Source organism: Eschrichtius robustus, chromosome 10, assembly GCF_028021215.1.
Source record: "Eschrichtius robustus isolate mEscRob2 chromosome 10, mEscRob2.pri, whole genome shotgun sequence".
In the NCBI taxonomy this organism is placed as follows: domain Eukaryota; kingdom Metazoa; phylum Chordata; class Mammalia; order Artiodactyla; family Eschrichtiidae; genus Eschrichtius; species Eschrichtius robustus.
This window is the reverse complement of record NC_090833.1, coordinates 31,997,494-32,010,026: the sequence shown is the minus strand read 5'-3', so window position 1 is coordinate 32,010,026 and position 12,533 is coordinate 31,997,494. Positions and strand designations below refer to the sequence as shown.

General features: G+C 38.5%; 1 protein-coding gene across 2 annotated transcripts in view; it reads left to right on the top strand.

Annotated features, from left to right (window-relative positions):
- Positions 1 to 12,533, top strand: part of INVS (inversin) — a 146,048-nt gene that overhangs the window by 60,841 nt on the left and 72,674 nt on the right. For both annotated transcript variants that reach the window (XM_068551762.1, XM_068551761.1), the window contains exon 4: positions 12,355 to 12,528. In XM_068551762.1, the coding sequence (XP_068407863.1) occupies positions 12,355 to 12,528 (174 nt within the window). The remainder of the gene's footprint in view (positions 1 to 12,354; positions 12,529 to 12,533) is intronic.

The following is a 12,533-nucleotide window of genomic DNA, read 5'->3' as shown; positions in this document are numbered from 1 at the left end:
ACTCTAGGAGGTGGGTCAAAAAAGATCTTGCTGCAATTTATGTCAAATAGTGTTCTTCCTATGTTTTCCTCTAAGAGCTTTATAGTGTCTGGTCTTACATTTAGGTCTTTAATCCATTTTGAGTTTATTTTTGTGTATGGTGTTAGGGAGTGCTCTAATTTCATTTTTTTACATGTAGCTGTCCAGTTGACCCAGCACCACTTATTGAAGAGGCTCTCTTTTCTCCATTGTATACCCTTGCCTCCTTTGTCATAGATTAGTTGACCATAGGTGCGAGGGTTTATCTCTGGGCTTTCTCTCCTGTTCCGTTGATCTATATTTCTGTTTTTGTGCCAGTACCATATTGTCTTGATTACTGTAGCTTTGTAGTATAGTCTGAAGTCAGGGAGTCTGATTCCTCCAGCTCCATTTTTTTCCCTCAAGATTGCTTTGGCTATTGAGGGTCTTTTGTGTTTCCATACAAGTTGTGAATTTTTTTGTTCTAGATCTGTGAAAAATGCCATTGGTAGTTTGATAGGGATTGCACTGAATCTGTAGATTGCTTTGGGTAGTATAGTCATTTTCACAATATTGATTCTTCCAATCCAAGAAGATGGTATATCTCTCCATCTGTTTGTGTCATCTTTGATTTCTTTCATCAGTGTCTTATAGTTTTCTGAGTACAGGTCTTTTACCTCCTTAGGTAGGTTTATCCCTAGGTATTTTATTCTTTTTGTTGCAATGGTGAATGGGATTGTTTCCTTAATTTCTTTTTCTGATCTTTCATTGTTAGTGTATAGGAATACAAGAGATCTCTCGGCATTAATTTTGTATCCTGCAACTTTACCAAATTCATTTATTAGCTCTAGTAGTTTTCTGGTGCCAAAGCCTCAGAAATTCTGACTTCATTGATCTAGGATGAAACAGGTATTCTTTTTTTGGTGGTTTTTGTTGTTTGTTTTTTTTAAGTTCTTCAGTGTTGAGAACTCTGTTATTAGACGTTTAAACAATGATTCTCAAAGTGTGAACTCCTGGACCTAGCAGCACCAGTGTCTCCCAGAAACTTGTTTGAAATGTAGATTCTGGGACCCCACACCAGAGTTAGTGAATGAAAAACTCTGAGGGAAGTCCTCAGCAGACTGTGTTTTCCAGCTCTCCAGAGATCGTGATGCATGCTAGAGTTTGAGAACTACTGATTTAAGATGAAATAAATGTTTTCCTATAAATAAAATGTCAAACTATGAGAAACAAAATACATTTTATAATCAGCCCAAAAGGTTTTGCCAACTCAAAGCACCACTCTGAATAAATGAGGGTAGCTCACAAGCACAAGAGAATTGTACTTGTGGAAATAAGCATCACAGCCTTTTATAACTTTTAAAATTTTTTGTATGAAATCCTCTCCACTGAAGGGACTAATTTTCATAATAATCTTAAAAAAAATAGTCTGTATCAGGCAGGAAAAGCACATGAAAAATCCAGCACTGGGTAAGGAAGCCTCAGAGTCAAGGATACATTTTCATAGTTTCTTTTCTTAGAGAAAAGTCTGTCTACTTTTTTTTGACAGTAACATTTTCTCTTTCTGTGGTGCTGTTTGACTATGTGCCACTTGATAGTTCTGTCTATTCCTATGGAAACCAAGTTAGTAGATGGAGCCAAGGCTTGGAGGAGGCATTGAGGAGAAATATTAGAAGAGTTCAGCCACAGAGCAAATAAAGATGTTGCCTTTCCTTCAGTCAAATCCTCTCTGAGAGCCAGAATCTGTTTCAAGCCAGAGAGATGTTCTTGGCTGATGTATTGTCTAGCTGCTCTGCCAGATGGATGAACATCTTAAACTTGAAAAGCAACAAATAGAGCTCCATTCTGCCTTTGAAGTGCCATTCTTAACCTTTGCTTAGAGAATTGTCAAATAGCTTTTTAAAAACATTTTTTTAAGATTTGCATAAGATGGCAGGTTAGTGATGTGGTTACCGTCATAGTTGTTGAGTAATTAGAAATTTTAGCTGTAAAACACAGTATTTAGGCTTGAAATCAGAAATTTAAGGAAAGAAAGAGAATGTCTGTGATTGGGAAAAGCAATGCAGATTTGATTTCATTTCTATAGCTCAGTAATTCATGTCATTCAAAAACTTGGTTTTTGTAACTGTTTCCTGTAAAGATTCACATTAAATTTAAAAAAAGAAGAAGAAGAAGAAGAAGGAAAGCAGGAAACCAGAGTACAATGAGACACCTAAATCAACCAGGATCAAAGAATGATCCAAGCAGACAAGAATAATGAGGAAAGGCCCATCCTTTTTCCAATCCACTTATACTCTATATTTGATATGGTAGTAGTATCTCATGGTCTAGGTAAAAGAACAGTATGGATTGCATTGTACTGAGATGTTTATGTGGATATTTAAATCATGTTTATATTTCAGCTAAGATGTATAGATTCATTTTTCCAGTTTCATGTACTTTAATTTATGCCAGAAATTATGTCTTTAGATAAAACAGTTGAAACAGCTATTAATATAGATGATTCATAACCCTATATCTTGAATCTAGCTGTCTCTTCCAATCTTCAGATCCATATAGATTCTTTTCTTTTTTTTTTTTTTGCTAGATATCTCTATATAGATTTCCCTCAGACACCCCAAACTCCACATGTTAGAAAAACAGAACTCAAAATCTTTATCCTTAATCCTATTTCTCCTTCTGTCTTTTCAGTTGTTGACACCACTCTCCATTTTGTACCCATTCAGGAGGCCTCTTACATATTTCACGGTCTGTCCTCTTATTTCCACTTAGCTCCCAACATTTCTATTCTGGATTGCTGTAGTAACCCCCTAACCAGTCTCACTACCAAAGATTTGCTTCCCTCAAATCAGTACTTCACACAGCCTCCAGGATATTTCTTCAAAACATAAATCCACTCATGTCATTTCCTTCTTCAACTCTTCACTGGCGCCCCATTACCTATATGATAAATTTTAGACTCTTCGTCATACTGTATTAGACTCTCCATTTTCTAGCACCTACTCACCTCTCTAATCAATTTTCACTTCTTATGTTCAATACTTCATTTCATATTACAATAATATAGAACTATCTTCAAGGCTTGAGATTTTGTCTCACCGTATATACAAGATGAGAAGTTAGTCTGTTACTGCTTCATGGATGTTGACAATAGACACAAGCCTCCAGGGTCAGGGACAAAGAAGTTTATTATTCACAGCATAGCAAAAAGCATCAGCACCTATATGTTTGTATTGATTTCCCTTTCCCCCAAGAACCATGGGGGAGTCACAGAAGGCCCAGATGGATGCTGTACACACAGCAGGTTTCCATCATAGCACAGAGGCACACTGAACTTCAGGAATCTACGCTTTTGTAGTGAGCAGTTAATAAACCCAGAGGAAGAGGTGACCTCATCCCTCAAATTGATTGCAGCAAGCACAACCCAGAGAAGTTGCCTAGGCCAAGAGTGGTCAAGTCTCTGCATTTTTGGCATAAGAACATGCAGTGATGATTAGGGCCCATGGTAAATTGCTTCTCCCAGCAACCCATCACTTAGCCCTACATGTTCTTGACATGAGCATGCCATTCCGTCAGCTACTCTGATTAATCTGACCAACAGAGGCTGGGAACAAATCTCTTTAATATGTCTCATACAGCATTTAAATAATAGAACTCCAAGCCGCAGGATGAGAACAACCTGCAGTATTGACTTCAGTGTCCTGGATTAAGTCCACTGTGAATGAGTACCAGGGGAGACAGTAGGTCTTACTTTATACAGCGAAGATATACTCTATGGCTATTCTGTTATCTATTATGACCCATGCAAGGGAGTTTGACTGACCTGCTGATCTTTGGTGTTATTGCCAATAATTACATGAGGCACTAGGGGCTGAAAAGCAACCCCTAAGCCCAATGGAGAACTATTTCATGGCCCTCTCTCCCCCAGATACAAACATATAACCTGAAGAGGCACAAGTCACTTTAGTTCAGGATTTGTTGTTAAACGTGGATCACCATTTCATTGTTTGGCTAAGCCACATGGGCAGTATCACCAAGTAGTTACAGCTTTGATTGTCATACATGGCATAACCCAAGGCTTCTCATGCTGCCATTGATGGCATCAAGCATGGCAGAAGAGTTCAGGTCCATCCATGTCCACATGAATTTTTCTGTTTCATAGCACATGGATGGGGATGACAAACACAAAAGCAGACAACTGCTTTTGTTGCAATCTAGCTGAGGCTAGATTGCTAGCCTCAGCTGCTATTTGATTCAGGTAGTGAAAAGTAATTTTGTTTTTTTCTGGGATACAGTACTGGATCCAGAGGACAAAGAGAGCATCAGTTGTCCTCTCCCTCCCTGTACCTCCCAAGGTGTCCCCTTCCCAGGTGCTGAAGTTGTTGCATTCCCTCCTCAACCACAAAATCAGTGTGTCCCACCCTAATAGCTAGAACTCCTCACCTTTTCTCTCATCATCTCCTACTTGCACCCATACCTTTCATCTAGAAGGGTAGATGCATATAGGACAAATTTACAGAGACCCATTATGTCCCCCACTTTGGTCCACGTGGGCATTTAGGAGGACTTTGTGAGTAGTGTACTCAAGCAAGTGGTCATTATGGATGTGTATGATGTAGGACCATGTCAATCAACAAACAAATTCAGGTGGCTGAACCAGAGTTAAGTTTGAATCTCTAAGCTCCCTTTTGGTTGGGCTGCCACCCAGAGGGTGTACCAATGAGGCCAGCCTGGGATTACTCTTAGGGGAAAGAAAGAAGCATCATAACCAGGGATGATGGGCAGAATCCCAAATTTTGGGCAGAATCCCAAATTTTCAAAATAGGTGTATATGATCTCCCATTCCTTTTGTCCTGATTATTTCCCAGGAGGCTGCCATGAGGAGATGAACTCTTTCTGTGAGTGGCCACATACAGTAACCAAACTACCTCTCTCAGATGTGTGGATCCGGAAGAGGTAACTGAGGTAGAATCAGAAATCTTTCTGAGTTTATTTTCAAGAAGGCCATGCCTGCTCTTGATAATTTCAGATTCCTGAGGACAGTATGGGGCATAGAATGCCCATAGAATGTAAAGGGCTGACCTGCCCTGTACACAGTCGGTCTTCCAGAGTTGTCATGGAGGTTGGACTGCCTCCCAGTGGATGCCATCAGGTTTTAACTTAGCCAAATCATCAGTAAACCAGGCCAAGGCATTCAGGGGAACCTCTGAGCATCAAGGGCACCATTAAACCAGCAGTTTGCTTCAGACAGTGGCCATCTCTACGCCCAGTTCTTTGTCCTCATTGCCAGACAAAGCAGACTATAGCAGGGATCAGGCATGTGGCGCAGTTGGCTCTGTGTTATCAGGCAAGGCTTTGCATTCACTTTCACTTTTGAGCAGCTGCCCACTCATGTCTCAACCAAGGGAACCTCTACTCTTTTCAGTCCGCCCACAATTCTGTCTCAAGAAGCAGGGTCTCATTGCTTTCTCCATTGATCTCCACTTCGGAGATTCCTTGACTCAGCAGCCACAGCTACATTGCCTTTCAGCTTGCTGCCCCCTTGTCATGCCTTCATCCCTTCCTCTGCTTGCCCAGGGGAAGGTGAGCCAAGACCAAGGCATCATTTGGGTGGCTTGTTTTAATCCTGCTCCTCATCATTGAGTCATTAACAGGACAGTGGGTTCCCTTATCTCCCCAACCTTGCCCACCGCTTGGGTGTGATCACATGGAATCTTCTCATCCCTGAACCTGACCTGCAGGGCCCTGGTCCTTACTCTTCAAGAAAACTATGTCTCTGTCAGTAGCCCCTCCTCATTTCCTGTACTGTCAAGTCTTGGATTTAATTTACCCTACTTTTTTCTTTGTTTGTGCCTACTTATTACAAGGTAATAAATTGGTTCTGAGTACTGGCAGAAGACATAAGACTACCATCAGAGACAAAAAAAGCTTTATTACTGATGACAAAAGCATGAGCACTTGCATTCTTGCATCCCTTACCCCCGAGAGCCAGGAGGCAATGCAGAGGTCCCAGATGGACACGGAGCACACAGTGGGTTCACATGGCATCTGAGGAATGCTGAATTTGGGGTAGCTCCAGACTTTACTACTTACTTTAGTAAGTAGTAAGCAAGACTCTTTATCTCATGTCCTGGGAGACATTAATGTCCCTTAAGACTGCTTGATACAAACCCAACTCTGAGAAATGGCCCAGGTAGAGGAGTCAAGGCTTTGCATTCTTGGCATACTTAGTAAGAACGTGCAGGGACACTCAGGGTCCACGGCAGATTGCGTATTCCAACACTATTGTGATATTTCTGAGACTCATTTGTGTCTGCAACCATTACAGGAAAGATTGAGATAAAGAGGTTATTGATATTTGTGACCTATATACTTCCTAGGGATAGTGATTCTTTTTAAAAATTAACATGGTAAATGCCTTGAGAGTTTATAAATATATAATTATATAGATACCATTATCTATGATAATGAGAACAAGAATGCAAAGAGATTCATCAGGAAACATGTAGGTTTTGAGAAAATATCTAGTCTCTTCAGTGTCCCAGTGGGGAAAAGGACTACTACAGGCAGTCCTATATTCACACTAAAGCCAAGAAAATACTTAGAATTTGGGAGTATTCTTTGCCTTGATATGAGGCTATAGCTTTAGAGGAAGCTGTTTTAGAGAAGTGGCAGGAGCAGGACAAAGATCAAGCCTCAGGACCAGGAAGCTACCCACTAGCTCAGTGACAGTAACTGTGATACCCCTAGTATCACTAGACATGGGGCTGCAAAACATCATTATAACTACAGATTATTAATTAATTAATTATAACTTAATTATAACTACAGATTCTTATAAAACATCATTATAACTACAGATTCTTATAATCGACCAGGAGCTGGATGTTAGCAGCTATAAGGGTGAGCAAAGAGAAAAAAAGAAGAAAACAAAAAATAACAGCAAACAATCTTCTCTTTAAAATGAGCCCGCAAACAAAATATATGAAGAAATCTAATGCTAAGAAAGCTACCAGTATCATCATTCAGATCATGAATTCATTCCTAGCAGAAGAACATAAACAAAGCAAAGAGAAAACCCACCCAAAGAGAGAAGATATTTGCAAAACAAGCCAAGAATTAGTATCCAGAATATGTAAATAACTTCTACAGATCAGTAAGAAAAAGACAAATAGCTCAGTTGCAAAATGAGTAAACAACACAAAAAAGCTCTTCACAGAAGAAACAAATAGCCAACAAAGACGTTCCACTTCAAGAAGGGAAATGAAAATTAAATCCATGGTAAACTACAATTGTATACCCATCATATTGGCAGAAGTTAGCAAGTCTGACAAAACTAAGTGTGGAGAGGATGTGGCGACACAAGCATTCTCAAACATTACTGGTGGGAGTGTAAATTGGAGTAACTACTTGAGAGAACAATTTCAGCCCAGCAGCTTCAGAAATTCTGGCACATGTACCAGGAGCTATGTACGAGAAAATTCATTACAGTATTGTTTGTAATAGTGAAAAATGAGAAACATGCTAAATATTCCCTTAGAGAATAAATAAATATAACATTATTTTCATATGACAGAAAGCTTTCTTCAGTGAAAATGTATGAACCAAAGCAATTTGGATACATCTCAAAAATATTGCTTTGAGTTAAAGGTGGCAAGTGATTCATGTAGGGCTACTTATATAAAGATTGAAAACATGTAAAATAATGCTATGTAGTTTATGAATACATGTATTTGTAAGAAATAAAATGTATCAAAACATTCATTGGAATGATAACCACCAAGTTCTCCAAAGAGAGGAAAGGTAATAGAATTGGGGAAGGACACAAAGGGAGCATTAACCATATATGTTATGTTTTATTTCTTAAAAATGAAAAATCTAAAGCAAAATATCAAAGTATTTCACTCAAAACTTCCATATCTTTGTTATTAAGATTAAATGATTTTTCCTAAAAAAAGGAGTTCATCTTAGCAAATTGGACAGACAAAAATATGAGCTTAAGTGGCATTTTGAGTTGATTTGTTCCCAGATTCATTTCAAGAGCTGTTCTCCAGGTCAGAGAGCTTTTTCATTCTCTTTTACCCTTTCGGATATTATACTCCTTTTCACGTATTTGGGGAAAATCCAAATGTCATAATCACTTACATTACAGACAAAAGAAGCTCATGGTGTTAATAATTACAGGAAGATTAAGATGAGGATTATTAGTACCTAACAACAACGGCAACAACAAAAAACCAAAAACTGAGAAACAACATCTTATTCAATGTTTCAGAGACATTAGGAAATATTTTCACATTTCAGGGGCATCACAGACCTTATCATATCAGAGTTAATGTCCTTTTAGTGATGAAATCAGGACTTTTTTGTAAATTTAGCTCTCATATCTGCTCACTTACCACCGGAATTTTCTTAAGAATATACACTCTTTTGATCTATTATCTCTTTTGCTCTTATGCTATTTCCTACCCAGTCAGAAATTATAAAAGCAAATTCCAAAACAGTCTTCACCTCAGGATCATGTTCTGTGTGGCCCTAAGATATGATACTAAATTGTTAACTTCCAAATCATCCCCAAAGTATTTGTGTTATAATAAACCTGAAAACTTAAGAAGTCCTAATTTCAAGCAATAGTGAGGAAATGTTTAGATATTTTGTTTGTTTGCTTTTGTATTGAGGAGGCTTTACGGGAAACAAAGTAGCCTATAACATGTGTCCCCAGGGTCATACAGTCTTCAGGGGGTTATCAAAACAGCTTGCTGCCTCAAACTAGTGTTTTCCTCTTTTCCACTGATATTACAAATACTCTCCTGATTTTAGCTCAAAGGTTGTCTGTCCCCTCTGTTCAGTCTCAGAATTGAGTTTGCGTACACTGGGCATTTAATAAATGCTTGTTCATGAGACCAAGGAGGTTGACCTTGGTCCAAATGGATTATATTGTTTCTAGTCCCAGCATTCGTCGGTAATATCTGATGTGTCTCTGTCCTTTGGAATAGGAGAAGCTGGCCTGATCATATAGCTGACCCCTCCCCAGGGTACCAGCTGAATTCCTATTAGGTATGTTCTTGTTGGTACTATATCACCTTTATCTGTAGGTAGAGTATAGACATCTTTCTCAATGTAAAAAAAAAAATCAGAAAAGCCATTATTTATAACATTCCAACTATTTGTACTTTTACCTGTTCCTAACCTTGGTTCTCTCCTTAATCAGTAGCTGAACTATGTATACTATGTTCAGTCAGATCTTTCTATCTACATGCCCTCTGTCATGGGCCATTCTTGGTTCCACTTGACCATTTATGTTTTATTGCCTCCTCCACATTGGAAAACTATCCATAATAAAGTTAGCAAACATTACTGAGCATTTGCTTTGTGTACTGTTCTAAGTACAGATATTACCTTTATCATTTCATATGCATGATAATCTCAGGTACTATTATTATTCCTGTTTTACAGATGAGGAAATTAGAGTCACAGGAAGATACTTTAATTGATATGTAAAAATTTTCCATGATACTTCTGTGAGGAGCAAAGATGAAATCTATGTCAAAGAGCTTTGTAATAAGTAAAGTACAAACATTTTACTCCTGCCTGCTTTGTAACAAGGTTCAATGGATGTTTGTTGAATGAATGAGTGATTATTACTGAGGTGTACGATGTTTTGTGTAGGTAGAATCCCCAGAATAATGTGAAATGGAAATATACCAAGCACTATGTGTATAACTCAGTAGCCACCCCCTAACATATTCTAGTTTCCTCCTTCTCCTTCCCATTTCCTCTAAATTTCAAAATCACAATGATTGTCTGATTGAATATCTTTAAAAGGTCATGATGAATTATTCTGTAATATTTGAAATGTTATGCTCAGAAAGGTCAAACCTTATTTTTTTGGTATGAAGTACCACATATGTTTGGTTTTCCTGGGCATTTTTCTCTTTTTTTTGAAAGAAAAGATGGCAAGAGATTTAGAGCAGGGTGCCCTCTTGAGGAAATTTTAGCACCTTCTCAAAAACTGGCATTGGGTGAAATCAGAATATCCAGATAAATGATGTCCACTATGAATGAAGCTCAGATAAATGAAACATTAAAAAGTAATAGTAACCAAATTCCAGATATTTGAGAGTTAATATTCTTAACTGTTATGATCTAATTTAGCAACTGTAAATAAGAATTTTTAAATAAAAACAAAAACCTCTAGAAGATATTTCGTTTCCTCTTATTCACTCAGTCCTTCAAGTAATATTTATTTATTTATTTATTTGTTTGTTTGTTTGTTTGTTTGTTTTTGGCTGTGTTGTCTTCATTGCTGTGCGCGGGCTTTCTCTGGTTGCGGCGAGCGGGGGCTACTCTTTTTCGTTACGGTGCGTGGGCTTCTCATTGCAGTGGCTTCTCTTGTTGCACAGCACAGCCTCTAGGCGCGTGGGCTTCAGTAGTTGTGGCACACGGGCTCAGTAGTTGTGGTGCACAGACTTAGTTGCTCCGCAGCATGTGGGATCTTCCCGGACCAGGGCTTGAACCCGTGTCCCCTGCAGGCTCGAACCCGTGTCCCCTGCGGGCTCGAACCCGTGTTCCCTGCATTGGCAGGCGGATTCTTAACCACTGCGCCACCAGGGAAGTCCCTCAAGTAATATTTATTAAGCACCTATTATGTGCCAGGAACCATGCCAAGCACAGTGGTCAACAAAACATAGTCTCTGCCTTCATGATGCTTACTGCTTATGAGGGAAATCTCAGTGAAGGGAAATAAAAACATATGTAACTACAAACTGGGGAAAGTACTATGAAGGAAATGAAAGGGTACTGCAATAAAGAAGAACAAAATAAGTTCTACTTAGGGTGGTCAAGGAAAGCCTCTCTGAAAGAAAATAAATGAGCTGCATTCATTTGTTTTTCAGTCCATTCCAAGTTTGCCCATCTAGTGTAGACAGCCTTATGACACTTTTCCTAGCCTTGTTCTCCCTTATCTCTGCCCCAGCCCTGGAGCTGAGTTGAATCCTGTCTTTGCCCCTGTAGGCAAGCAGGCAAGTCTCATTCTTCCTTCTGCACCTCACTGTTGCTCTAGCTAGTTCCCTTTGCCTTACTTAGAGCCTCACATTCATCACAGTGGGGAGCCTGCTCAATCAATAAATGTCTTCCTTACTAATACCGATAGTTCCTGATAGTAGAACATTAATACCTTGTAATTATAATACTTAAAGGTCACATTTCCAACAATGTTAAGGATTTAGAGGGTCTCAGAAGATGAAAAAGACAGGCAGCCCTGCCTGTCACTATGCTTTGAATAGGGAAGGAGAAAATACACATGAAGTAAGCAGAGAACTTGATCATGCAATGAAGTTTGTTCATGTTGACTTTGAAATATCTGTGATACCAAGCATATTGAAGGCTCCAATCAGAATTGGAAATATGGAACTAGATCTCAGGAAAGAGCTTAAAAGAACTATTGAATATTTTTCAAGGGTTTCAAAGCTCACACAGCCATACCATAAAATGATCAACCTGAGTCCCCACCAGTGTATTACTCTAGCCCTTATAGCTAAACTTCTTTCTCCAGATGGGTTGGTTCTGCCAGATTGGAGGGTTTAACTGGTGTGGAGAGCACTGCCTGCAAGTGGGTGGCCTACAGTGATTTCTGGGTTGGTGTTTGTGTGACCAGATGAGTCTGGGACCTGAACTTTGAGGAAGCTGCTTCTACCTTAGTTGTACCTGTAAATAGTTCTCATCAAGAAAACTAACCACCTTTTCCTTGTTAACCAAATGACTGTGAACAAAATATTTAACCCCTTTGAATCTCAATTCCCTCACCTGTAAATTGGGGTTTAAAATCTCTACTTGTTTCACAAAGTTATTATACTTGGAATATAAATAATATGTGCTGTGCTGGTCAGATTGTGCTGAAACTAATACATTCACACATTGTTGCTACTAGATAGCAATTTGGAAAATACACCAAAAACCATAAAATGCACAAACTCCTTTGACCCAGTTATTTGGTTCCTGATAATTTATTCTATGGAAAAAAAAAATATGTGAAAAATCATGTACATTGTAGCATTTTCTATTGAAAAAATATTATAAACAATCATAGAATGATTAAATAAAATGTTTTGCCTTAACACAATGAAATATTGACCAGCCACTGAGTAAACTAAATACATATAGAAAGCGGTTGGAAAGAAACATGAAAAAATAAAACAATTGCTAGAGTAGTAGAATTATAAGTATTTTCCTTTTATTAATTTATCTGAATGTTATTATCCTAGCAGAATAATTAAAATGCTTAAAACATTTTAAAATTTTAAAAAATGTTTGGCTCCAAACTAAATTTCTTCTTACTGTCTCTTATTTTTTATTTAGGGAAATTATCGTTTCATGAAACTCTTACTTACACGCAGAGCAAACTGGATGCAGAAGGATCTGGAAGAAATGACTCCTTTACACTTGACTACCCGGCACAAGAGCCCTAAGTGTTTGGCGCTTCTGCTGAAGTTTATGGCACCAGGAGAAGTGGATACACAGGATAAAAACAAGGTAAC